Source organism: Mustela lutreola, chromosome 12, assembly GCF_030435805.1.
Source record: "Mustela lutreola isolate mMusLut2 chromosome 12, mMusLut2.pri, whole genome shotgun sequence".
Classification (NCBI taxonomy): Eukaryota; Metazoa; Chordata; class Mammalia; order Carnivora; family Mustelidae; genus Mustela; species Mustela lutreola.
Window position 1 is genome coordinate 89,735,471 of NC_081301.1, and position 27,860 is coordinate 89,763,330.

At 46.3% G+C, this 27,860-nt stretch overlaps 1 protein-coding gene, 1 long non-coding RNA gene and 1 pseudogene across 8 annotated transcripts in view; 2 read left to right on the forward strand and 1 right to left on the reverse strand.

The window, feature by feature from the left end:
• LOC131812394 (uncharacterized) overlaps positions 1–27,860 on the forward strand; it is a 279,095-nt gene that overhangs the window by 66,393 nt on the left and 184,842 nt on the right. The gene's annotated exons all lie outside the window — the stretch shown is intronic.
• Positions 1–27,860, reverse strand: part of TJP2 (tight junction protein 2) — a 122,414-nt gene that overhangs the window by 63,951 nt on the left and 30,603 nt on the right. For 2 of the 7 annotated variants that reach the window (XM_059141845.1, XM_059141839.1), the window contains exon 1: positions 11,927–12,136. The exons of 2 other annotated variants lie outside the window; for them this stretch is intronic. In XM_059141845.1, coding sequence (XP_058997828.1) covers positions 11,927–11,986 — 60 coding nt within the window. In that variant the 5' untranslated portion in view covers positions 11,987–12,136. Of the gene's footprint in view, positions 1–5,615; positions 5,772–11,926; positions 12,137–15,679; positions 15,786–16,734; positions 16,774–26,556; positions 26,613–27,860 lie in introns of those variants that run through there. 3 more of the 7 variants (XM_059141843.1, XM_059141841.1, XM_059141844.1) reach the window with 3 other exon arrangements.
• On the forward strand, positions 21,391–22,176 carry LOC131812391 (large ribosomal subunit protein eL8-like; annotated as a pseudogene).

The following is a 27,860-nucleotide window of genomic DNA, read 5'->3' on the forward strand; positions in this document are numbered from 1 at the left end:
GCACCCTCACGATTAGGCATTTTCTCACAAACGTCAGGACTTCTCTTGCACACTCAGGAACGGAGCAGAGAGAGCCTGCCCCCAGCACACCCATAGTGGTAGAAATCAAGGACACGGCCTCAGAACTGCTCGACAAGCTCTACGAATACATATTTTAGATTTGTTGCTCCAATGATGGAATGTTGCCGTTTTCAACAGTCTCCAAGCCCCGTGCAAAGTGCTTTTTTGCTGGGCTGGGAACACAGTAAGAAAAGGGAGACAGTGCACACTCACGCAGATCCCGTATCAGTTGTTCTGAGACTTAACTGCACTACTGTCTTCCTCTCCCCTTCCGGCATGGCCGGAGCACCTGTGCTGTGTCTGGGCTAGGAAAGCAAAGGTCTAGCTGACCTAGACCTGCACCCAAGAACTCAGTCAGCCCCCAATATTGATACTGATACCCTCTCAACACTCAGCAGAACACAGGTTTCCATGAAAACACCCTGCATTTCTGAAAAGATAAACACATGCACTGAAATTTAGCTTAGATCTACTTGAGGACTTTTATTTTGCAGTTCCTCATTTCCAAGCATTCGTTTAGATTAAACTCATCCCAATCAAAAAGCTTATGTTACTTTTTCTTTTTAAAGATTTTATTTATTTACTTGACAGAGATCACAAGCAGGCAGAGAAGCAGGCAGAGAGGCAGGCAGAGAGAGAGGAGGAAGCAGGCTCCCTGCTGAGCAGAGAGCCCGATGTGGGGCTGGATCTCAGGACCCTGAGATCATGACCTAAGCCGAAGGCAGAGGCTTTAACCACTGAGCCACCCAGGCGCCCCCTTATGTTACTTCTTATGAAGATAACGGAATATCCATGTAGTGTTCTACACAAACAGAGCCAATATATCAAATTGAAACAGGTGAAAGAGACAGACAAGACAGCACCCCAGTTTCTAGGATACTCCACTGCATAAATTATTATCCCAAATATAAAGCCAAAAGAACAAATCTGGCAACTGTTCGAAGTGATAGGTTACAACAGTTTTTTTCAGGACCCTTCACAGCTGAGATCTAATCCAGTCAGGTCAACATTTATGTATCTGATCATCCAATCACACCCAGCACTTAGAACAACAATGCAATTGTTACTTGAAACTTACTACTAAGCCCAGTGAGATTTTTTCCCATTCTTCTTTGCTCCTGTTCTATTAATAGGTGAGAGATATTCTCTGAGGAAGTACATACTGACTACAAATATTTCATGGTAGTAAACAGCAAAGGCACTGGCAATTTATGTTTTCTGGACAAAGTAAATCACAAACACAATACTCAGAAATTTAGCAATGCCTGAACTAATGTTATTTTTAACCCAGTTCTGTTTTTCCACATTTTACAGAAGAAAGGCTCACAAAGAAATTTATCTCTAAAAAAGTGCATGACGAAAATTCCTGAATGTGAGGAGGTTTCAGGACTAAGGAGGGTGACCTGTGACTTCAGCTGCTTTTCTTAATTCCCTAACCTTTGTGGAGCAGCAATTCATGCCAGAACTTGGTTTAAAAAAAAAAAAAAAAAAAAAAAAAAATTCTAAAGGCCATTGTCAAATAAAAATAAAGGCTGTACTTTTACAAAACACACACAGCCCTTCCCGAGGCTGCAGTACTACTGGCTGAAATATATAGACACTGGGATCAGAATACATGTATATTTAAATCATTTTTCTTGAAGGAATGAATTAGGTCAGTGCCCTTAAGAAGCTCCCCATCAGCTCTCTTTTCCAGTCTCCAAACAGTGAAACCCTTTGTCCATTGTATTAACCACTGTAAACTGTTTGGACATCTATTGTTAGCCCTGGCCGACTGGGTAAATCTGGTTAAAAAGAGATAAAATGGGATTCTGTCAATGTATTTCTCGCACAATCAAATTTAAGCAAACTTTGCAAAAGAGCCAGCTCACTCTAACTGCTACACCAGTGCCTGAAATGAAGTTCCTGGTCATACTTATCTTGGCACTCAGAATATTTGCGTTCCTGTCGCTTCAAATTTTTCTGCAAGGAGCCTTCAGAAGTAGCACTAGAGATAAAAGCCTAAAATAAAATATTAATCAATAAATCATCTGGCCAGCCCGCTTCAAAGCAATAATAGTAAGGTCCCTGGAAAGTTAAAAATTGATTCAATTGATTCAAGATGTTTAAATGTCTCAAGAGCAATGCAGTGTAGCTCAAATTTCATAATACTAGCTAGAAATAGGACAGTCACTATTGCCAAATGGTTCAGTGGACTAGCGTGTGCTCTGAGTATGAGATTCTAGGCACCGAACAGGATAAAAATCTAATCTCCTTCCAATCTCCTTCCATTTCATTTGTCGAAAGATAAAGACAGAAAAAGGGAACATGCTTTGTAGTCCACCTGTCAACAAGATTTATATATCACCTTTTACTTTATTAAAAACTAACAAATCAGAATGACTTCAAAAAAAAAAAAGCCACACTCATTAATTTTTATAAAGTATATATCAAAGCAGCTGTTCTTAGAATTAAGTCACCTTTCAGTTTCTGCATTAATTGGTAGGCTTGCAAATTATAACTTCTCAAGCTTACTCATATAGAAAAGTACCTAGAATCAGAGATTAGTAGCTAAAGAAGCTGAGGCCCTGCAGAGAAACAATTACGCGGCAGGTCTTCCAGCAGCCGCCATCCTCCGGCAGGTCACTGTAATGAAGTTCAAGATTTGAATGTGCGTTACAGAGAGTGGTCTTAGGACTGCTTTGGCATCATGTTTTTCTGTAATAATGATGATACTAGTAAGTTATAACCACTGCCACTTACTTAGGCTGCCAGTGCAACGCCAGGAGGCATCTATCCCATTTCTTGGTGGGTGGCACTCATCTTCCCTTACTCCCAGAGGCCAGAAACCCCCGGCCCCCTGGCCAACAGGGTGCACTTGATTAAGATCTAGAAGGAGGAAGGAAAGCAGATGCCTTTTGTTTTCTTCTTTCCTATAGCAGCAGTCTCAGGCAAAGCGGATTTGCCAGACCTGAGCTTTGCAGGTGTCACTAAGTTCCCTACTATTTCAGCTGCCTCTGCTCGGCAGAGGCTGAGCAGTTGGAAGCGTGTTTCCAAGGTCCCGGCTCTGGACCACAGCAGCTTTCTAACTTGCCGGGGGCAAATATGAAAGCTGGTGGTGGGTTCTTGGTTTCTGTCCCTCTAGCCTCTTGTTTTGTCAGCATTAATGCTCTCCATTAAGTTGCTTTCTCCTTGAAAGTCCTAAAATGATGTCTCTTTTCTTCACTGAACCCTGACTGATCAGGCACAGAGTGCCCATTTTACAGCTGAGAAAAACTGAACATGGGAAAAGTAAACTACCTGAGGTAGAGCAAGCAAGTGGCAGGACAAAGGAATCCATACTCACATGTGCCTGACTTCAGAGTGACACAATGAAAGTTAAACATGTCCCCAACACACGACCCAGCAATTCTACACCCAGGAATTGAGTCCACAAAGCAAAGTGTAGGTGATTTCCCCAGCAGCTTTAGTCATCATAGGAAAACACAAACAAACAGACAACAACCTAAATATCCATCAAGAGAAGAATGGGTCAACAAACTGTGGGGAACTCATGTAAAAGGACAACTACTCAGCAGCGAACAAGAACTGCTGAACCACACATAATACGGATGACTCTCAGTTGCGTTGAGCAAAAGAAGCCAAACACAAAATACTGACTTCATTAATACAGATCCTCTGAAAGTCAACCAAAACTATCCCATGGTGAGAGAAGTCAGAAAAGAGGCTCCTTTGGGGGTGGGGTGATAACAGTCAGAAAAAGTGGCAAGAGAGAAGCTTCTAGAGTGATGGGAAGTCCTGTGTTTTGGTCTAGGTGGCAATGACACAAGTGGCTCCATTCATCAGCTCTGAACCAGATCGTGGTGTCCGCACGGTACTGCGGGTACACTCAATGCCACAGAACTGTACACTTTAAAATGGTTAAAATGGTGGCTCCTAGGTGATGTGTACCAAACGAAAACAAATTTATCAAGCTGTCCACTTGAGACTCTGTGCATTTTTACTGCAAGCTATACTTCAATAAAACACCAGAAAAACAACAAGATTAAAAAGGCTTCATTATGAGTAATCAAGCTTGCAAGGACAGACCCTGGATACCACTGTTTCTATGGGAAAATTTTTCTCAGTTTCCCACACATTTTTTTTTTTTAATAAACTTGACCCCCGAAACCCACTGCCACTTTTTAATTTTTATCTTTTTTTTTTTTATTTGACAGAGAGAAATCACAAGTAGATGGAGAGGCAGGCAGAGAGAGAGAGGGAAGCAGGCTCCCTGCCGAGCAGAGAGCCCGATGTCCCACACATTTTTTAACCCCATTCGTTGGTAAATTGAGTCCCCCTCTCGTGCCTCTTCCTGACTTGGGGAAAGACACATGCAAGCACTACACTTAAGCAGTATACAACACGTAAATACTGCTCCCACACCTCTGATTAAAATTCAGATTTGATCTGCTAGAAAGAAGGCCACCGGTATTCAAGATGAGCCCACTGCCTCTTCTCTTCATTTTAGCGTGTCGCCTGCCTGTTTTGAGACTCCCAACGATAACACCAGAAGGAAAAGCACCAGTGTTTTCAGCTCCATTTCTGGAAAATCTCAATGAGTGTCTAAGATGCCACAAATCTCTCTCCCCTCTTAAAAGTCATGCAGACACTAGACAGACCAGCCAAGGTAGGTAAAGTGTTCTGCCTCAAGTTATGCTGAGAAACTCACAAGTGCCTGACGTGATGCTGAAGCTCGAGCGACAGTGATTCTGTGTCGGTGAATGATGAGGGCCTGTGGCCATAAGCAGGAGGCTCTGTCTTGAGCCCATCTGCGGAGACCAGGCTCCAGACTCTGGGCCTGCCTTGCCTTGCTTCCTGCTCCAGGCAGCGGGGCCTCGGAGAAGGCCACAGGAGGAGAAGGGGGTGCGGGAGACTCCCAGTAAGCAGCTCTTCCTGGGAAGAGCGGAGGGGAAGAACAAAGTCACGCAGGATGACCGCAGGTCCTGGCGTGGCCGCAGAGCACACGGCACACGCTTAGGTGGTACATTATTTAAGCTGTGACTGAGTGACAGATCTTCCCAGGAAGCTGAGGAGCTGAACAACTACTGCCACTTCTGGTTTCTCTGTTCTTTATTTTATTAATTTATTTATTTATTTATTTATTTTTTTAATTTCTCCCTGCTGAGCAGAGCCCGATGTGGGACTCAATCCCAGGACCCTGAGATCATGACCCGAGCCAAAGGCAGGGGCTTAACCCACTGAGCCACCCAGGCACCCAATTCCCTGTTCTTCAGAAAAATATCTATCAGAGAAAATCTGCTGGACCCCTTCTTTAAAGAAACAAACAGAAAACAAATGCAAGTGTTTTAAGGAGCGAGGAAGTACTTTCAGACAAGCAAGTACTTTATACCAGATTTATACCCAACCGCTTAGAACGTTAAACACCAGAGAAGACTTCAAAAACAACTCCTCATTTCCCTACACAGAAACTTCCACATTCACGAGCCTGAGCTGCCCCCACCCAGCTAGCTGCCACAGCTTACGCACTACAGAAAATGCCAGTACAGAACTCTACCGGTTTTTGCCTTACTCACAACTGTCCATCCACTATGTAAATGTCAGGAATCCACTCTTCTGACTTCCCAGTGGGTCTCCAATTCTTTGTATTCAACAGCAGCCTTCCCCAGATCCAGTCGGTTCAATGTGGTACACTCAATGGATATGTTTGGTGCCAGGTCAGCTTCTGGGGTTACCCTCATGACTCAGACCAAGGAGGGGCTCGGGGCAGACCGGAAGTGACTGGCACGGAGCAGACATGATAAGGGCTCTAGTAAATACTGGCATGTGCGCACCAACCAATCAAGGGCAAGAAGGAAACTGATTCAGCTGAGTGAAGAAGGTTAAGGGAGGAACCAGGTTTCTAAAAATGAGCTCACAGGGACATTCCTTCTAAAGGAGTCATTCTTTTCAGAAACAGAAACGATCAGTTTTGCTAACTAATTCCCTCAAATAATTTCATTCTGCTTTTGCCAGACGTATTTGCAAATGGCCCTCTGTAGACTGAAAATGAGCTGGTTCCTCTTACAGCATACACCACCCCCCTTCCCAACACGGACTCAGGGCCTCAGGGGTGCTCTACTACGTTAAGGCACAAAAGAAACCCTGCAACCAAGAACTAGGAACACTGCCTCTACTGCTGTGACATAAATGGCTCTCAAAAAATGGTTCCCAACAAAGCCACATTTGGACCATTATTTCCTCCTGAGAGGAACGAAGGTCTTAGAAGCTACAAGTCTGAGAAAAGTTCACTTATTCCTACTGATGATTCAAAAGCATTATTCCCCCCGTCCCCTTTCAACTCCAATGACAAAATGTAGAGTATCTGCAGTGTTCTTTCATCTCTACTAAAGTTTTTCTTAATACAATGGCAAAGATATAACTGGACTTTAATCATTATCTGTTAATTACAGCCTAATAACGTTACCTACCAGGAAGACTAACTATCCCAATAATTGTCTTACAATGTATTACATATAACCCCCTCCAAATGCCTCTAGCTTGTCCCTAGCTATAAATATATAACTATATATTTAGTCTCCTACTTACACACAGTATCTATCAGATGAGGCCTACTGCAATTAAATTTTCCAATGATGCCATTTTTTCTTGTGAACATAATGTATATATTCATATGGCTGATTACATTCTACAATAGAAAATAATAATTGCCCTATTAATTAATTCTGAAGTCCATCTTTATGTAGATGTAAAAAACACGTGCATTCAAGGATGGGACATGACACCTTTGCCATGATTAATGGTGTAATTTGAACTTTTTTTGTCAGTACACCTTCCTAAAATAAATACTTTATTCACTCCTAGCAATTGTGCTGCCCCCACCAAATCTCTCCCACACAAATGAAATGTTGAGAGAAGACAAACAGAAACAGAAACTATAAGCCATGAATATTTAATTGGGCTAAATATTAGGCTGAAAGTTAAAATAAATGTTATTACAAAAATGCATATTGCTGTGGTCTAAAATATACAAGGTGTGGAGGCACCCGGTTGGCTCAGTGGGTAGGCATGTAACTACTGATCTTGGGGTCCTGAGCTCAAGTCCCACATTGTGGGAGAGAGCTTACTTAAAAAAAAAAAAAAAGAAAAAAAATTACAAGATGTATAAATTATTGATAAACACTGCATTATGTTTTTAAGGTTAAAGACCTGATTTAACTGTAACCATCTGGCAGAAGCACTAAACAAATATCTGCGTGGACTTAAAATGACTAAAGTACAAGTTACTAATTGAAGGTTTAGGATTTCATGTAAAAGGTGTGCACGTGTGTGCGCGCGTGCAAGCACACACACGATTAAGGATTTTGGTGACTGAAACAAAGTATTTTCTATTTTGGTTTTATTTACCTGCCATGACTGTGAACTTCCAATTATTCTATTTCTAGGTCACCGCAGGGTTACTTTTTTTTTTTAAACCTCAAGACTTCCCATTCCTACTACAATCCTAGCTAAAGCCTACTTTACAGACCAACATAAGCTACATTTTTAAAAAATTAAATGCATTTTGGGGTGCCTTCCTGGCTTAGTCGCTAGAGCGCATGACTCTTGATCTCGGGGTTGTGAGTTTAAGGCCACGTTGGGTGTAGACATAACTTAAAAAATTAAACCTTTAAAAAATAATAAAAAATAAGGTGCATTTACATGTGAGGCTCTTTGGGTTCTCTGCCTTCTCCAGCAGTGCTAGATTAGGAAAGCAAGCTGTGCTCCAGAGCACAGTGATGTCCCCCACAGTGCGGAAGCACCGACTCCATTTTCAGTCCACCCCATCACAGGTGTCACACCAGCAGATTTTGTCTGGCATACCTGAAGGTGTGGTCTCCATAACTAAACATCACACTCACATTTTAAAAGTACTACCAAGGCGCCGATTTCAAGGGCCGTGTTCACAGTTTTTGCCTTATTCTCCTATATGACTCAACCCCAAAATTTATTTCTCTTACATCAGACTCTTTCTTTTACTTAATACTAATCATGCCTCATTCTAAACAACCTATCCACGAAATAAGTGAATTCAGTAGCCATCTTTATATTTATCCCTGGAGCACAATATTCATGCAAAATAACTGAAAAACAATGTGCCACCTTTAAGTCTGTCTTTGTAGCACACTTTAGAAAACATGGTTTAAGGAACAGCAAAAAAAAAAAAAAAGTGGGGTGGGCAGAAAAATGGTTAATCAGCATATCAGGTATTTTTTTCAATAGGAGAGTCTTTAGTCTCTTTTCTGAGCTCACAGGTTATCAAGGCTGATGAAACTGGTGTGGAGGATGGCCAGATGACAGAGGTTTTAGACCCTTTAAAAATAGAATGAAACCATCACCTCGCTGGCCTGCCTGGGCTCTAGAAGCGAGAGGCCAAGTTAGGTGCATTTCCTAATCAAGTTGAAAAAGTGAAAGCAGACGCTTAGCAACTCCAAGCTCTGCCTTGTATGGAATGCTGTCGGTGGTGTACGTGGTGTACCAGGTTAGCCAGCTGTTATGTATTTCCCAGGTACCCTTCAAACCTGCAACTAGCAACTGACAGTACTTCATGTTAGGACTGAGTACCTGAAAATTTCTTTCCACTGCTGTTACATGGTATTTTAAAAAAAATTTTAATGGTAGTACCACGTTAGACCCTCATAAATTTCGTAGCGATATCAGCTTCTGCTAACAAGAGTCATCGTAAAAATTCCTTTGGGGTGAACTAGGCCATAAATAGTTTAAGGTAAGATTTCTTTCTTAACCTCAAAAAGTTCACAAAAACTCTGGAGTTTTTAACCCCTAAACAGGTGTTGAATCTGACCTCTGAGTCTGTTTTTGACCGCAATCCTTGGATTTAGGAGCAAGAAACTAGCTCAGTAAAACATCTGAGATAATCATTCTGTCCCTCAACTGGATTCCCCACGTACATGCGCATCAGTCACACCCTCTTATACCCCAAATCATCATCAATGGAAAATGCCTTTCAGCACCAAGGCTGGCTAGTCCAAGGCCATCCCGCCAACAATTGTTGGCCCCCATTACTGCTCAGACTCTAATCAATGAGGCATTTCATAGGAAGCCAGCTTTCAACCTAGATAAATTAATCTGTAGCCACAACTCCTTAATGGGATTTGTTTTAGGGATTAGGCAAGGAATTCCCAGATGGCTCATATTCTTGGTAAGAGTTATGTTGAAAGTTTCAGCGGTGATTACTAACGCTTCCTCTTAACCCCACCCCCGCCACCCCCACCGCCACCAACTCCCCGCCCAAATCTGCATGACTTTGTCAACTATGGAATGTAATACTGTCCACAAGACTCAAGCGGCCCCGCCTAGTTTCAAGAACTCACCTGTCTCTTAAAAAGAGTAACTTCAGAAGAGAACCCTTTCTAAACTCCACTGCAGGGATTTTTACATCCCCCTTGCATTCCCAGGCACTTCTGCAAAAGATAAATGGCTGGCTTTAACCTTTTGTCAGTGTACAAAGAATTAGATCAAAAGTTAAACAAATGTAGGCAGAAGTCCTTGCAAATGGAATTCCCCAGGCAGATGAGGTTAGAATTCATCGGTCTTAGGCATTTTTGTGCCTCAAAAATGGTAATATTCCCTGTTTAGGGCGGGGTGAAGTGTTTACTGGGAAACTGGTTCACTTCTTTGCAGGGAAGTCAAGTCACTAATACATTTGGGATTTTAGGACTCAGCTCCCCCCCAAGTAACCCCCCACCAAGTTCTCTTACTGGCATTCAAGGCCTTTCAAGAGTGTGAGCAACTCTTTTTGTTTACCTCAGCTCCGGCCTAGACACCTACATGGTACCTCCTACCTGTACTTCTAGATCCTTCCTCCTAGGACCCAGCACTTGGAGCTTTCAGCACCTGCCTTGGTTCTTAGGACCCGTCACCCACACATGTCCAACACCCTAACAACATTTCACGCAATCCTCACTCAACCCTATGAGGTGGGTGTGTCATTCGCCCATCCTCTTTACTGGCTTGCGCTGTGAGGTACCTGTTCGAATGCAACCCTTTCTTCCCAGAAAGAATCCCTAAAGGGAGCATGTGTAAGGGAGTCCCATCTCGCCCGTGATTCTGTACTGCACAGTTGGCCTGTGTTGCCACACCCCCACCACGCCCCCAGCCACACGTATCCCAGCGGAGTCCACAGTCTCAACAGTCTGAAATGTTCAGCTCGGACACACTCCTGAAGGCAGACACCGAGTCTTGCTCATATTGTACCCCTCACAGAGACCGGCCCAGGTAGGCAGGGGCTGGTTATGAGCTGTGTGGTTGTGAGAAGCGGCAGCAGCCATTGCAAGGAAAGAAACCCCCCTCCATCAGTCTCTGGGAGCAGCTCTGAAAAAGTTCAAGAAACACCTCAAAAGCCACTGCTGCCTGAGTGAAGCACCCCTTCTCTCATCTCCGGGGTGAGCAGAAGCCTTAGCATCCCATTCTTATTTCTAACTGGAACTCATCATTCTTAATTACGCGCACACTTTCCCTACAAGACAGTGTAACAGAGGCACGCTCTTAAACACCCCTACTGCCCGAGCAGGATATTAAATGCTAAACTGCAACTACTCCTACTCACTTAAAGCATCTCCTCCTCAGGTGTGGGTGATGTCCCCCCCCACACACACACCTCACACACACACACACACACACACATTGTCCCTCCCAGGAATGATTCTGACAACGCAGGGCTGGTTCCTCCCAAATGACTGTCCGCACACCCAGCACAGACCACCAGAAGATGTGAAGTGAAGGCCCTCTTTCCCCTCTGCTAGGATTCCCCAAGCTCAGGGAGGGCGTGCGGAGTCACAGGGCAGTTTCTTTTCTTTTCTTTTTTTTTTTTTAATTTTATTTATTTGACAGAGAGAGAGATCACAAATAGGCACAAAGGCAGGCAGAGAGAGGGGGAAGCAGGCTCCCCGCTGAGCAGAGAGCCCGATGCGGGGCTCGATCCCAGGACCCCGAGATCATGACCTGAGCCGAAACCAGAGGCTTAACCCACTGAGCCACCCAGGTGCCCCCACAGGGCAGTTTCTATGACCGGCTGAGTCTCCGCTAGGAACCGCAGGGAAACCACGTCCATTATTAGTCAGACCAGGGAAGCAGCGCTGCTGAGAACCGAAGCTAAAACAGAGGTGGGAGGCTTAGTCCCTTACTAAGCCCTGGAGTATCCACTCCCAAGTTCCGCCACATTGCAAGAATGTGAAAACCAACCCTGCAGTCAAACCCTGGTTATTTATAACTTAAACTACTGTGTAAAAGCGGAAACTTGACAAATGAAGACATAAAAGCAAGGGAATGGTGACAGGTAAGATCATACTAGAGGAGAAGGCATTCCTCACTGCCTTTTTGTGGCTCCCTCCAAAACCCCATCTCCAGTCCCTACCGAAAACAACTTCTACTTGCATTAGAGGCAGCTGATTAAAAGGGGGAAATGAGGCTCCCGGTCTCCAAAGAGTTGTCAAAGTTGTCTCACACACACATGCCTGTAACTTTGCATCAAGCAGAGTCTGTGGTTTCCAACAGAAGGAAAACACAAAGGCACGCAGCAGCTCCACAACAGGCAGGACGAGATGCTTTCAAGGTGGCAGCGATCCCGGACGGAGTTCACGAGTTTCCCCTACCCTCCTGGAGGCTTAATCGGAAACCCGAGCGACTTCAGAGAGGACAGAAAAGGCTCCCGGAGCCTCGGAGGCCATGAGCCGCCACCCGGGGGGCTGAAATCTGCCCCCGCCCTCGGCCTCACCTTCAGGTGGGAGCGCAGCAGCTACCTAGCGCGCGCCAGGAAGCCCACCACGCGCTCCCACGCTCGCCCCCCGAGACCTTTCTCCCAGCCCGGCGGACTCGAGAGGGCACTTACACGGAGCCAACCTGACAGCTCCCGCCGCGGTGGGAAGCCGCGATCTCCTCGCACCGGCATCTCGGGCGCAAGTCCCGCCTGGGCTCCGCTCCTCCGCGTCGTCCGCGCAGACGATCCGTCCTCGGACCCCAAGCCCGGGCTGCGGGACGACCGGCTCCCGGGGCGCACCCTTTGTCCCTCCTCCCGCCGCCCGCCCCCCGCCGCAGCGCCGCGCCGCGCCTCTGCGCCGGCTGCCGGACCCGGGAAACTCTCAAACGGGCCGCTACCACCCCTGCGCGGCCGGGGGGTGCGGGGAGGGCTCGCAGGGCCAATCCCCGGCGCCCCCGCGACCGGCCGCTCCACAGGCGACTTCCGGCAGGAGCGGGAGGGGCCGGCGGCGGCGGCGGCAGGGGGACCCCGAGGTGCGAGCGACCCGCGGCCCCCACGCCCTGCCCCCCGCCCCAGGCGGCGCGATGGTTCGCTCCGCGGCGCGCACTAGGCCGGCGGGTCGGGCTCCGGCTCCGGGGGCGCGCGGGGAAGCGCTGGGCCAGCCGCAGGCAGCTTGCGGCCGGCCTGTCCCGAGGCTCTGCCTTTGAGGTCGTTTGCGCATCCGGTAGGAACACTTTTTGGAGAGATTTGCGGCGCCTCTTTAGCTCTCTTCCGAGAGGAAGAAGAGGGGAAACCCCAAAGTTTTCTGCCCTGCCTAGAGGCCTGCCCAGCCAGCCAGCACGTACGCGGCACTGTACCCCACATTTCTCAGCTCAGCACCTGATGACCCGAATTCCGAGGGTGTTGGGATGTTCGTGTTAAATAAAACATGACTTCGAGAAAGAAATACTGGAGGTTATCTCTTTGACACATTTCCAACAACTCCAATAAAAAGACGAACACCTCTCATCGTCAGCTTAAAAGGCAACTGTAGGTCACAAGTGTTTATCCAGTGGGATTTACTACTTAATTCGACTCAGTACGTTTACTCCTTTTAGAGGTCTATGTACAAAGAACTGCATAAGAGAAGTAAAAGTTTCCTCACTGTAGGGGCATGTAAATTATTCGGAGACTCAAAACAAGTACACTGATTAAAAATATAATTTGGGGGGCGCCTGGGTGGCTCAGATGTTAAGCGTCTGTCTTCTGCTCAGGTCATGATCCCAGGGTCCTGAGATCTGGCTCCCTGCCCCGGGGAAGCCTGCTTCTCCCTCTCCCGCCCCCACACCCGCCTGTGTTCTCTCTCTCTGTCAAATAAATAAAATCTTTAAAAAAAAAAAAATATATATATATATATATATATATATATATATATATTATATGTATATAATATAAATAATTTAGGGTTTGAAATCTAAGAGAACCTCCCTGCTCTTCCCTTAAAATTGCTTTCCCTTAAAGCAAAACTCCGCCTAGGCTCACAAGTAGAAGGTAAGAGGTAAAAGGTCTGGTCTAACCCGCTGACGAGATGCAGATGCTGGGCTCTCTCCCTGCAAAATTGCTTCACTTCCTGCCTAATCAAAACAAGCTTGGCAGTTTATGTGGAAAAACAAGTCCAACAGATGCCGCTCTGAAAGTGTTAGGCTTCTGGACTCCTTTGGGGTAGCTAAGTGTATGCCTCTGGATGAAAAGCCCTGTGAGTAACATTTCCCACATCGCTTCAAGCCTCCAGACCTAGATGTTTGGGTAGTATTCCTGCTGTCAGGTGTTACTCTCCTGACCTAAGCACCGATTTAAAAAATGTTTCCCAAATTAGGTAGTGCCGCCAAACAATAACAGTGCTAGCCTTTGTGAACTGGTCACACCTTAGTGATGTGAGCTTTCATTAGCATTTAAAGAGGAAGAAAGGAATCCAGAATGTAGCACTAACATCTGCTGAATGATTTCCTTTTTCTCTCTAGAGATGCACTGTCCAGTATGATAACCACTTCCCACGTGTAGGTATTTAATACATTTCATTTTAAATTAACTAAAATTAAAGGAAATGACAATTTCAGTTTCTTAATCACATTAGTCACATTTCTAGTGCTCAGCAGCTACCTGCAGCTAATGGCTACCATCCTGGACAGCACAGACATAGAGTGTTTCTACCACTGCACAAAGCTCTATTGGACTACACTGCTCCAAATACTAAAATAGTCTTATACTGGAAATATTCTTCTTCAGCCACAGTGCCTGCCACAGATTAACAATAAATAGTTGTTGAAAAACATGGTTCAGTTAGTACATTAGCATTGCTGGTGGCAGTTATAAATAAACTTTGTGGAGAAGGAATTAACAGTACTTATCTTTCACATGTGGGTTGCATATTTCAACCCCACTCCCAGAATTTGTTTCTCCAAAGAAATGCTATCAAACGATCACTGAACCGCTTCTATCAAGCCAAACCCCCTGATAAAAGACTTAGGCTCCCACTCTGGGCATCTCAGTCCATTACAGCAGACACTCAGTAATAAAAAACTGTAAGTGCTGGGGTTTCTGGAAAACTCAGGGGACTTTGGGGAGGGGTTCTTCACCCAGATGGGGTTCAGAGAAGGCTTTCCAGACGTGGGGTTGGTTACAGGAATGAGTTTTTGAAACAGAAAGGAGGGGGAAAGCTTTCCAGGTGAGGGTAATAAATACAAATGGAGAAACAAGGAACAAAGGGACACAGACTTGCTCTTCAGGGCCAGGAAGTGAGGTTGCCCAGGCAGGCAGTGGCTGTATTGTCCAGTGAACACCGTAGAAGTGGGATTAGACTGGCATTTTATAAAGATCACTCTGTCAGCTTCTGGAGGAAAATGAATGTGGCTGGTGGGAGTGGGGTGAGGGGTGTCAGTAAGCATGAAAAGACCAGCAAAAAAATGCATTTTTCTGTGGGAAGGCAGGTGAGAGATGACATGGCTATCGAGCAGTGTTAGACCAAAAGGAGCCACTTCTCAGAAACTAAGGGAGTGTAATCAGCAGGTTGGTTGACTGCCTGATAACAAACGATATAAGGAAGAGGGAAGTGAGTCTAAGGTGACTCTTCGGGTTTCTGGCTTAACTAAGTAGATGATGGTATCTATAGCGGAGAATGCAGGAGTGGGAGCAGATCTTGGGAGAGGCCTGAGGAAAGATGGTGAGTTTAGTTAAGGACTGACTGAGTTTCAAAGGCTGTGGGTCATGCAGGTGGAGTGCTCGGCACTAGTCACTGATGAGTCCTTGGGTAGAGAGCTCTGGGGTGGAGGAAGAGATCTGAGAATTGTTCTTGTATCAAGAAAGCTGAAGTCGGGGGGGGGGGGGGGAAGTGAGATTCTCTAGAGACACTACGTAGATGGAAGCAGCAGAGGATTAAAGATAGGACCCATGCAGCCTGTTTTCATAATAACCTTTATTATGACAGGCAAAAAAAACAGATAGGATCCAGGGCACCTGGGTGGCTCAGTGGGTTAAGCCTCTGCCTTCGTCTCAGGTCATGATCCCGGGGTCCTGGGATCGAGCACCACATCGGGCTCTCTGGTCAACGGGGAGCCTGCTTCCCTTCCTCTCTCTCTGCCTGCCTCTCTGCCTGCTTGTGATCTCTCTCTCTGTCAAATAAATAAATAAAAATCTTTAAAAAAAAAGATAGAATCCATCTCTGGAAATGCCAATATTAGGGGGTAAGCTCAAATCCCCTGAGCAGAGCCCAAAGAGGAAAAGGGAAGAAAAACCTCTCTAGAGCAGTATCCACAAAGTCAAAGGAAGAGTGAATTTCAAGCAGGGGAGACTAGCCAAGAGCAGGCACCAATGAGGAGGTCAGTTAAAGTAAGAACAGAAGATGCTCACCAAGAAGAGAACCAGTCTCGTCGTGGCCGGAGCTGTTTCTGTGGGAAGATGAGACTGGATGTCAGACTCCCGTGGCTGACTGGGAGGTGAGGCACTTCACTGGACACTAAGTCATGATAACAAAGGATGGAAACCATCAATGTCCAACAAGAGAGGGCTCCTGAATTACAGCAGATCGACCGAATTGGTATAGCAGGCTATCGTTTAAAATTACAAGTCTGTCTGGCAACAAGGAGAATAATGATATAAAAACCAATGAAAAAGAACACAATCTTATCTACCCTACGATGACAACGAAGAAACTACGAAAACCATATAAATGAATGGGAAACCAATTGGGAACATGATCTGATGACAGGATAGGACTGCGTCTTTCTCTTTTCCAACTGTATATTGTTGGTACCATGCTGTTTGTGTAAGGGACAGTTTTTCAATACTTTTCAGTATGCATTACAATGTACAAGATCTTTATAACAAGTTCGTCAGAAGACCTCAAATCAATGTGATTAACTAAACAGTTTTCATCAAATTTCCTGAAGAATGTTAAGATTTGGATACACACACACACACACACAGACATAGAGACACACACGTATATGTGTATATATACACATCTATTTGTAGCACAGTTATGAAGTGTCATTAAGTGGGAATAAAGGGATCCGACATAGAAAAGCTGACAGGGTAACTGAGCAGTTTAGTCGGCCTCTACACAGAAAGGCTGACTGCAATCTTGGAGGCACTTTTCCGCAACAAACATTTCCTGAACACCTCGCATGTACCCTGGGGCACATACGGAGAAGACAAAGATGCTATATACTGGGGGCCTGGCTCACAGTGTGATAAAGACATAACCAAGTAAACAAATGATGAGAGCACGGGAGAGTTGCCCAAGTACGCTATGACTAATGTGCAGAGGCCGCAGTTAACACTCTGCCGCAGGGAGGGGCACCTGTCAGGAGAAATGCCTGGCCTGCCCTCCCCTCCCCTCCAGGGGCCTCTTCTCTGCTGGTCTCCCCCACCCTCCTCAGTCCACAAACAGCCATCCCACTCACCGTGCATGTTCACTGAGAAGACTCCTTCCATCAGCACCTGCCACCGGCCCTAAAGTAACATCTAGGAGAAAGGCATGGAAAGTTCTGCTCTGCACTTCATGCCTTCACTTTTTCTTATTTAATACCACTCTTGTTCACTTTCAAAGTTTGTTAAAGTCTTCTCTTTGGCGGGGGGGGGGGGGGTGCAGGAGAGGATAAGGGTGACTAGCTACCCTAGGTATCCCAACTCCTAAGTTTCTAGTGAAAGCACCTGGTATGGAACCACGCCTAGTACCACATATTCTCTCATGACCGCCAAACCCCACAGAAAAACAGAGTTAGGATTGAGATTGTCCTCATCTAGATCTACGATGAGCTTATATAAATGTGATAATATGGAACAAAGTCCACTTCAAGTGTAATAGTCATAGATTTGTACACATTGCAGAGAGAGCAAATTATTTTCAAGGTAGCCTCCAGCACTTAGAATCCCACCAATGAAAAGATGAGTGCATGATAATCCACAAGAAAGGTTCACCTCAACCTTTTGGGCAACTCAAGATTCTTGCTTTACCTTTGGAAACACTATGTTTCTAGTTCACTGATAAGCACTTTGCAGAGTCCCTGTCTTCAGGATTGTTCCCATATCTTAATATTATGTAGGAAGAGCAGAAAGCTGTCTCCCTTTTGCCACTTTCCAAAATGTTCATTTATCCACATGTTAGTGTCTCAAAGGGCAATGCTAATATTCACACAGCCATTTTTCTGTTCAGGAAACTGGGTGGAACACTCTTTATATTGTTCCATGGTCAAGAAAACTATTTTCAGTTGTTCATTTTTTATACCAGTGAGTTTTTGGTGGGAAAAAAAAAAAAAAGATGCTCATTATAAAGCATTCAAAGTAGTTCAAAAAAGCACAAAGAGGGACGCCTGGGTGGCTCAGTTGGTTAAGCAGCTGCCTTCGGCTCAGGTCATGATCCCAGCATCCTGGGATCGAGTCCCACATCGCGCTCCTTGCTCAGCGGGGAGCCTGCTTCTCCTTCTGCCTCTGCCTGCCATTCTGTCTGCCTGTGCTCGCTCTCTTCCCTTCTCTCTCTCTGATAAATAAATAAAATCTTTAAAAAAAAAAAAAAGCACAAAGAAATGTAAAAATCATCTAAAATCCTAATAACCAGCTTCAACATTAGGTGAATTCCAGATATATGCAGATATAGATAAATGGCTAGCTATAAAACTACCCCCAGAGACCAGAATAATTTAAACAAAAATGAGAACTTACTACAGTGCTATTTTAATTTAAAAATAGTAAATAAAATTCTGTTTGACAGGGAAAAAAAAGAAAATTGAATAGAACAAAAATACAGGATATTTCTTCAACATATTTATCTCCAAAAGATCATCTAAAGAGTAAAGACTAACCTAAGCCAATCTTTAGCGGTGAGTTTCCAGAGACATTTCTAAAACATTAAGAGATTAATATTTCTTTGTTGTTGTTAAAGATTTTATTTATTTATCTGGCAGAGAGAGACACAGTGAGAGAGGGAACACAAGCAGGGGGAGTGGGAGAGAGAGAAGCAGGCTTCCGGCTGAGCAGAGAGCCCAGTGCAGGGTCTCCGTCCCAGGACCCTGGGATCATGACCTAAGCCAAAGGCAGACGCTTAATGACTGAGCCACCCAAGCTCCCCAAGAGATTAATATATTTTTTAAAGATTTTATTTATTTATTTGACACAGAAATCACAGGTAGGCGCGGGGGGGGGGGGGGCAGTACCCTGCTGAGCAGAGAGCCGGTGTGGGGCTCGATCCCAGGACCTTGAGATCATGACCTGAGCCAAAGGCAGAGGCTTTAATCCACTGAGCCACCCAGATGCCCCAAGAGATTAATATTTTAATGGATAAAAAAATTACATGTTTGAGGTGCCTGGGTGACTCAGTTAAGCATCTGATTCTTTTTTTTTTTTTTTTTTGTAAGATTTTATTTTTTTATTTGACAGAGAGAGATTACAAGTAGGCAGAGAGGCAGGCAGAGAGAGAGGGGGAAGCAGGTTTCCTGCCGAGCAGAGAGCCCAATGCGGGGCTGGATCCCAGGACCATTAGACCCGAGCTGAAGGAGAGGCTTTAACCCACTGAGCCACCCAGGCACCCAAGCATCTGATTCTTGATTTCGGCTCAGTCACGATAACAGAGTTGAGCATCTGAGCCCTGAGTTGGGCCCCATGCTGAGCAGGGGAGACTGCTTGAGATTCTCTCTCTCCCTCTCCCTCTGCTCCCCTCCGCAATCATGTGCTCTCATGAGCTCTCACGAGCTCATACTCTCTCTCTCTCAAATAAATAATCTTTTTTTTTTAAATTATGTTTTAATATTAGAAACTTTCTCTTCCTCCAGGACTTGCCTCTTTGTTATCTCCCTGTATTTAACCTTGCCTCTCCCAATCTTCCCCAACAGCCAGAATGACCTTTTCATGAGGCAAATCAGATCTCCTAGGTCTATCCTTTAAACCCTCCAAATGTCGCCGATCCAGACTTCCTGTTATTGCCTGCGCTATGGCCGAATGTTTGTGTCCCTCCCAGCCCCCCAAAGGAGTTGAAGCCCTAACGTCCAATGTGGTGATATCTGGAGGTGGTGATATCGGTTTAGATCAGGCCATGAGAGTAGGCCCCTCATCATGAGATCTGTGGTCTTGTAAGAGGAAGAGAGAGCTCTCTCTCCAGGCTCCTGGTCCTAGGAAAGACCATGTGAGCACACATGGAGGAGGACCCCCACCAAGAACCAAATCTGTCAGCACCTTGATCTTGGACTTGTAGTCCCCAGAACTGTGAGAAAAAAACCCCACCCCGTCTATGGCATTTTGTTACAGAGCACATGCTGCCTAAGACAGCCTCCAAGTCGAACTGAACAGGCTGTAGGCTCCAAACGCAGCTCGTCCTGCTCTCTCCCAGGCTCTCATCCCGGAGTCACACTGGCCATTCTAGGTTGCTCTCCAGACCCTGCCAAGCGCACTTCTGCGCTCGAGCCTTTATTTGAGCTTCTCCGCCTGGACCACAGAGCCAGCTTCTGCTCAGGTTTCTCTTTCTCTCTAAAGAAGGCAGCATCCCTAGAGGACGCAACAGAAAGAGATGTCCTCAGGAGAGGGTCAAATTTAAGTTAAAGTGGGGACACGGGGTCCAACTGAGTGCTTTGTTCACCGTGAAGGGGACGTTTCAGCGAGGGAGGCAGGGGTGTGAAAAGGCGGGGGTGGTGTGGCTGGGCTAAGGGAAGCCTCCAGAGGAACCACAGCCCCAGACAGCAAAGGACCCCCGTAGCCACGGCTCACCCTTTTTACCTTTATTATTATTATTACTAAATTGGCAAGACATTGGCGGGGATGTTGTTGTTACTACAATGAAAAGATGAAAAGGAGTGAGTGCCAAAGTGATCAAAGCACCAGACTTTAGGGGGAGAAAACTCTCAGTTCTCAGTGGATGGTGGCTTTCAATTCACGCTCTCCTCTTTCTGCCATTGGCACAAATCCCAAACCGCAGTCTCCCTTCTGATGTTTCCTCCCTCCTGGCAATGTTTCTGGGCATGATGGGTTGAGCTGGCTGCAAAACTGACCGAAGAATTGGCTGTGCCCCTCAGAGTCAGCTGCGGGCTGGGGGGCAACGTGTCTCAGGAGGCCCTGGCCTGGGGCTGCGGATAGAACTGGCGGACCACGTGATGCCAGGCTCCTGTGCAGGCTCCCACGACACAGGGATGGTCTGAGTGTGCTCAGGCTGGCAGGCAAGGTCAAGGTATACTCAGCCTGCTGGACAGGGTCGAGACAGGGCACCATGCAGCTCTGGGCCTGAAGATCCTAGAAGGATCCTTGAAGATCCTTTCAAGGCACAGTTGGGTCTAGACAGGTCCTGCCAGGGAGAGTGCTCCCCACCCTGGAGGAACCTCCCCTCCTGGCAGGGTGCCCTGGGGTTTACTGAACTTCTGTTTATACTGCAAAGTATACAAAATCCACACTCTTTCCAGGGACAGATCCACTTGTTAATCCTCCGTTAAAAACAGGATCAGCAGGGGTGCCTGGGTGTGTTTAGTGGGTTGAGCCTCTGCCTTCGGCTCAAGTCATGATCCCAGGGTCCTGGGATTGAGCCCCACATCAGGCTCCCTGCTCAGGGGGAAGCCTGTATCTCCTTCTCCTGCCTCCTCTGCTTGTGTTCCCTCTCTCACTGTGTCTCTCTCTGCCAAATAAATAAATAAAATATTTTAAAAATTAAAAAAATAAAAAATAAATAAAACCTAAAAAAAAAACCAAAACACAGAAACCCTGATAAACAAAAATGGATTGAACACATCATCTTCCAAAAACAATTTTAACTCACTTCATGTAAGTCCTCAGAGCACCTGCCTCTGTATGTGGTGTATTTGGTATCACCGCCGTGCTTTACCGATGCAGAAACTCTGCTTTGGCGAGGGGAACACAGCTACAGCCTGAGGTTCCTTCCAGTGGAAAGCGGAGGAGACTCCAGACACAGGTCTGCTGGATGGACAACCATCCTCCCCAGGCCGTGTGCACTGCCTCCACCACAGCGGGACAACCAGGGCTGAGTGGGTTTTGGTGCGGCTACTGCTGTCTTCTTTATGGCTCCTTTTAACAGAACTCAGGAAGGTTTTTGCTGAACCAGGTGCTGGGGAATCATGTTTGGGAAACTCTTCCTGTGCAAAAAGGTAAACATCCCAGCTCTCTCCTCCAAGATGCCAAAAGGAAAGAAGGCTAAGGGGAAGAAAGTGGTCTCTGTCGTGAAGAAGCAGGAGGCCAAGACGGTGCTCACTCCCCTGTTTGAGAAAAGGCCCAAGACTTTTGGCATCAGACGGGACATCTCACCCCACCACACCTGGCTGCAGCAGGCAAAGGGCGAGTCTCTGTAAACATCTCCAAGTGCCTCCTGCCATGAACCAGTTCGCCCAGGCTGGGGACCGCCACACAGCTACTCAGCTGCTGAAACCGGCCCACAGATGCTGACCAGAGACAAGGGGACAGAAGCAGCAGAGACTGTTGGCCCAGGTGGAGCAGAAAGCTGCCGGCCAAGGGATGGTCCCCACTAAGAGGCTGCCTGTCCTTTGAGCTGGGGTTAATACTGTCCCCACCTTGGTGGAAAACAAGACAGCTCAGCCAGCAGTGACTGTACCTGCGGCGGACCCCACTGAGCTGGCTGTCTTCCCACCCGCCCTGTGTCCTGACATGGGGACAGAGTTGGGGAAGGCCAGGCGAGGGCCGGCAGGAAGACCTGCACTACTGTTGCCTTCACACAGGTTAACTGGAAAGACAGAGGAGCTCCGGCTGAGCCAGTGGAAGCCATCAGGGCGGATGACAATGATGGATACAATGACATCTGTCATCCCTGGGGAGGCAACATCCCGGGTCCAAAGTCGGTAGCTCACATCGCCAAGTTGGAAAAGACAAAGGCTAAAGAACTGGTCACCAAACTGGGCTGAGTGTATGCTGTTGGATTTTCTGTACACAAAAGTAATAAAAAGTTCTCCCCACCTCCCGCCCAGAAAAAAAGGAAAAATGGTAAATGCCACAATGCATCTGACTCCAGCCATGAGCTAGTTCGTGACAATCCTTGATACACATGTAATCTGGTACCTAATGGCATTCCACACACCCCTTCCCTAAACAAGTACTTTAAGAAAAAACACTTTATTAGGTTAAGAATTGGACTGCGTAAAAAGGCCCTCATCTCATTGGACAAGGAAGGGAACCTGAGGTGAGAGAGGCCCAAGGGACTGTCGCAGGAGACACAGGTCCCCCGGGGAACCAGAGGGGCCTCTGGCGACACGGGTATTGCTTTTAGACATTATCACCAGAACCCTCCAGTTTGAAGAATTCGGTATCCCTGATCAGCACAGATTAAAGTTGTTGGAGAGTCTCCTAGATTTTCAGAGAATTCTCAGACCTGAAAGGGGCCTTAGAAAAACACGGCAAGCAGATAGTTTTCCAGGGCAGTCATAAATTAGCGCAGGCCTTGGAAACAAAGGACTCCGGGCCTGGGAAAGGCACTTCCAGGAGCCGCGCAACCCAAGCTGAAGATGCGGTGCACGACATTTATGTTCCGGTGGGACTTCTGCTCAATTCCTCATTACCGGAGGACTCCCAGGTCTCTCCCGGGCATGCTGATTTGGAGGGTCTGAGAAGGGGCATGGGAACAGATGTTTTGAGCACCGCCCCTCACCAAGTGAAGTTCATTATCAGAGAGGTTTTCTTCTTTCCTTCCTTCCTTCTTTCCCATTCTCTCTTTCCCTCTCTCTCTTTCTTTCAGATTTTATTTATTTATTTGAGAGAGAAAAGGAGAGAGTGAGCAAGAGAGCACAAGCAGGAGGAGCAGCAGAGGAGAGGGAGAAGCAGGCTCCCTGTGAAGGCTAGATCTCAGGATGCTGGGATCCTGACCTGAGCTGAAGGCAGCCGCTTAAGGGACTAAGCCACCCAGGTGCCCCTAGGGACATTGCTTTAATGCTCTGACACAAGACAAGAAGATTACCATTTTGAAGGCAGGTGAAACATTTAAAAGGTCAGAAAATAATTCTCTCCATTTGCAAAATGCTGTCTTTGGCTTACAAAAGAAAGGATCTGGTCCCATCATTCTCTTTGTTGTAGTTATTTACATATATATGCATTTGCAGATACACATATCATTCATATTTCAGTTATTTTTATATACATGATACTTGTTTATTTATCCAAACCATAGAGGAGATCATAAAACATTAGCAAAACACGAGGTGCCTGGGGGCTCAGTCAGTCAAGCATCAGGCTCCTGACTTGGGCGCAGGTCATGATCTCAGGGTCCTGAGCTGGAGCTCTGCCAGAGTGTGGAGAGTGCTTAAGATTCTCTCTCTCCCGGGGCGCCTGGGTGGCTCAGTGGGTTAAAGCCTCCGCCTTCGGCTCAGGTCATGATCCCAGGGTCCAGGCTCTCTGCTGGGCGGGGAGCCTGCTTCCTCCTCTCTCTGCCTGCCTCTCTGCCTACTTGTGATCTCTGTCTGTTAAATAAATAAAATCTTTAAAAAAAAAAGATTCTCTCTCTCCCTCTCCTGGCTTGTGCACACGTGTGCACTGTCACATTGATGAGGCAGTAGGAGGCTGGCTGAGGACAAAGCAAAAGCTGGCACCCTGCACCCCCTCTCCACCCGCTCCCCTCGGTAATATGTGTAGCATTCCTCTGACCACAGAGATCACAATCCTACAAGACAAGAATCTCCCAACTATCTTGATGTTAATGGCTTGCTAAAAGACAGCATTGATAGAGCCTGGAGGCATCTTGTACGTGCCCTCTTTAGCATAAGAAAACTCCGTTGAAACCTCCCTTTCCCTCACCTTCTGCTAACCACAGGGTCAGGGTACTTAACCTGCCATCCCTCACAACCCAGGGCAGCAGCTCTTTCTGCCCACCGGTCCTGTCCCCGTGCTTTAATAAGCCACCATTTTGCACCAAAGATGCCTCAAGAATTCTTTCTTGGTCATCGGCTCTGGACCTCAGCCCACCAAACCTCACCTAGGTTCTAGAACTTCATCAACGTACTCTCTCTCTCTCAAAAAGAAGAAAAATTAACAGAATAGAACGACCATCCAGAGCAAATGATTAGAAACGAGATGAGTGTCCTTCCAGGGGCCTCTCTGCAGACAAGCATGTGGGGATCATGTACCACTTTGCACACCTGGGGCCATACTAGGCATGCACTTCTGTTACCTTTATTTCTACATACGAATATTGCTTCACTCTTTTCATGGCAATACAGATCTATGTCATCATGTTTCTAACTGCATAATATTTCATTTGTATGAATATACTATAATTTGCTGAATAAATACTCCTGTTTAAAGTTCTTTTTTTAAAAACTGGTATAGGGCGCCTGGGTGGCTCAGTGGGTTAAACCCTCTGCCTTCAGCTCAGGTCATGGTCCCAGGGTCTTGGGATCGAGCCCCGCATCGGGCTCTCTGCTCAGCAGAGAGCTTGCTTCCCTTCCTCTCTCTGCCTGCCTCTCTGCCTACTTGTGATCTATCTGTCAAATAATTAATTAATTAATTAAAATTACAAAACTGGTATAGAGTAGCACCTGGATGGCTTAGTTGGTTGAACGGCTACCTTGGGCTCCGGTTATGATCTCACAGTCCTGGGATCCAGCCCCGCATCAGTTTCCCTGCTCGGAGGGGAGCCTGCTTGTCCCTCCTCCCTGCCTGTGCTCTCTCTCTCTCAAATAAATAAAATCTTAAAAAAAAAAAAAAAAAAAGACTGGTATAGAGGACAAAACTGGTACAGAGGTATAGAGGACGGGTGGGATGAAATGCCTAAGATTCATTTCACATAGATAATGAGGAAGTAAAACCCTAGCAGAGTTTATAAGACATGTAGGATGCAGATAGTAAGTTAGTAACCTGTAAGATGGGTTAAGCAGAGTGAATGGACCATTTGTGTGTTAAAATATAGATGCAAAGATTTAAACAAATGACAGTGTTATTTAGAAAGGGATGGAAGGGGGTACCTGGATGACTTAGTCAGTTAAGCATCTGACTTCTGCTCAGGTCCTGATCTCAGGGTCCAGGGATGGAGCCCTACATCGGGCTCCCTACTCAGTGGGGAGTCTGCTTTTCCCTCTCACTCTGCCCCTCCTCCTGCTTGTGCTCTTTCTCTCTCAAATAAATAAGATCTTTTAAAAAAGGGGGAAGTGGAAGGACATAAAATAAATTTTACATAGTAGTAATATTTAATAAAACACTAGTAAATTTAATATCTAATTTATAATTATATTTATTTAGATACAAAGTATAAGAATAATACAAAATATTTTATAACTTATCATTAATATGGTTAAAAAGATTTCCCAGGTCCCCTGGGTGGCTCAGATGGTTAAGAATCTGCATTCAGCTCAGGTCATGATCCCAAGGTCCTAGGATAGAGGCCCACATCGGGCTCTCTGCTCAACAGGGAAGCCTGCTTCTCCCTCTGCCTACCGCTCCCCCTGCTTGTGCTTACGAGCTCTCTCTCTCTCTCTCTGACAAATAAGTAAATAAAATCTTGAAAAAAGAAAGATTTCCCATTTAAGAAAATATGAATACTCTATAATAAACCCTGGTTCATGTTCTCTCTAGATTGGCAGTTACAACAGCCCTAAACCGACCATGCTATCGGTGACACTCCTTACCTCTGGGTCTGGCCGCTCAGAGTTATCATGGACTCATCCCATAACACGGGCTTAGCAAGGCCAGCTGAAGGGGAAAACTTACAACTTTTACTTCTGCACACCTGGGAGCCCCTCTGCCTCTGTCTCCCCAGAAGCTCCCCAGTCTATAAGCATACTTATATGGGTGGCTCAGTGGATGAAGCCTCTGCCTTCCTCTAAGTTCATGACCCCGGTCCTGGGATCCAGTCCCTCATCAGGCTCCTTGCTCAGCAGGGAGCCTGCTTCTCCCTCTGCCTGCTTTGCCTGCTACTACCCCAGCTTTGCGCACACTTTCTCTCTCTCTCTCTCTCTCTCTGGCAAATAAATAAATAGAATTTTTTTAAAAAAGCTTATGTAGGGAGCTCCCACCAACAGCAAACCTCCCCCTGTTGAACTGCACAGACCCACAGCAGTAGTGCTCCCACTTTAGGGTATCAGAAACTCCTGGGAGGGCTTGTTAAAGCAGATTCCGGGGTCACCCCCGGAGTTTCTGCTTCAGTCAGTGTGGGGTGAGGCCTGGGTGTATGCATTTCTAACAAGTTCCCAGCCAGCCCATACTTGGTTTCCAGACCACACTTTCAAGAACCGTCAATCTAGAAAGAGCTGGTTTAGAGCATGAGCTTGTTCATAGATGGTATATGCGGCCCATTTCCTTACCTGTGGTGAAGCGATTGTTTCCTCAAACATTTAATGCGCATCTCACCCAGCACCACCTGAGGGAAATTTAGAGGAATACATCATCCCTGGGGGACTTGGGAGTCTAACTTGGAATCAGTAACTGGACTGCTCTGGAAGAGGCTTGTATCCACCCTTGTGTGGATGGGAACAGAAGGTCTGAGGCAGTGACTACGTTGTAGGGCGAGAGGGGGGAGTCTCCTGGGGAAGGTGATACTTGAGAGGTAACGTGAGGATGAAAAGTCATTGGCCACATGGACAACGTGGGGAAAGGAACTTGGGGAACAGAGACTCTACAGCACAGGGCGTGGAGGTGCTGAGCCTATGGTGTGTGGTGAGAATCCCACTGTAATTCTGATATCAAGTGAGGCCTCAAGCTGTAGTGGTGATGATGAAAGCCTTCAGTTTCTTGGAGTGCTCACTACACCGTAGTTGGTACGGTGATGAATGTTTTATCTGCATTGTCTCAGAGCCACCCTATGAGGTGCAGATCTAATTATATTCCCAGAGCATATTGGTTTCCCAGAGCTGCAGAACGAAGGCCCTCGAAGCAGCTGGCTTCAACAATGGGAAGTTACTGTCTCAGCCCTGGAGGCTGGAAGGCTGAAATCAGGCTGGAAGCAGACTAGTTTCCTTCTGAGGGATGTGAGGGAACGCTCTGTTCTGGGCATCTCTCCTTGACTTGGAGACACCTGTCTTGCCTCGGGGTGTGTCTGTCTTTGTGTCCAAACGGCCCCCGTTTTATAAAGATACCCTTGTACTGGATTAGGGCCCACCCTGAGGACCTCACTTTAACTTGACGACCCTGTCTCCAGATAAGGTCACATTCTGAGGTAATGAGAGGCAGGACTTCAACATATGAATGTTATAGGGGACACGATACAACCCAGAACACCATTCTACAGATAAAAAAACGGAGGCTCAGAGAGTTTAGGTAAGCTGCCCACATCCCTCCTGCCCAGTGGGTAGGTCCGAAACAGCTAACTAGTGGTCATAGGTTCAACGTAAAAAGTAGCAGAACAGGGGCTTGCTGAAACGCAGGCCTGTCTGAAGGCACAGCTGTGCTCTGTCACCCGATGCTTTACTGGCTTCTAGCGTTTGTTTCTGCCGTGTTTCTGCAAGGCTCCCTGGGAACCCAGGGGCCTGGAGACCAGGGCGCCAAGCTGCTAGCCTGGGAGTTTCTGGTTCTTGAGTTTCTGGGTAAGATATTCTTCCATTTTCTATCTTACCTGCTTGACTGTGGGAAGTTGAGTACATGAAACATTTAAAATTCATGAAAGAAAGGG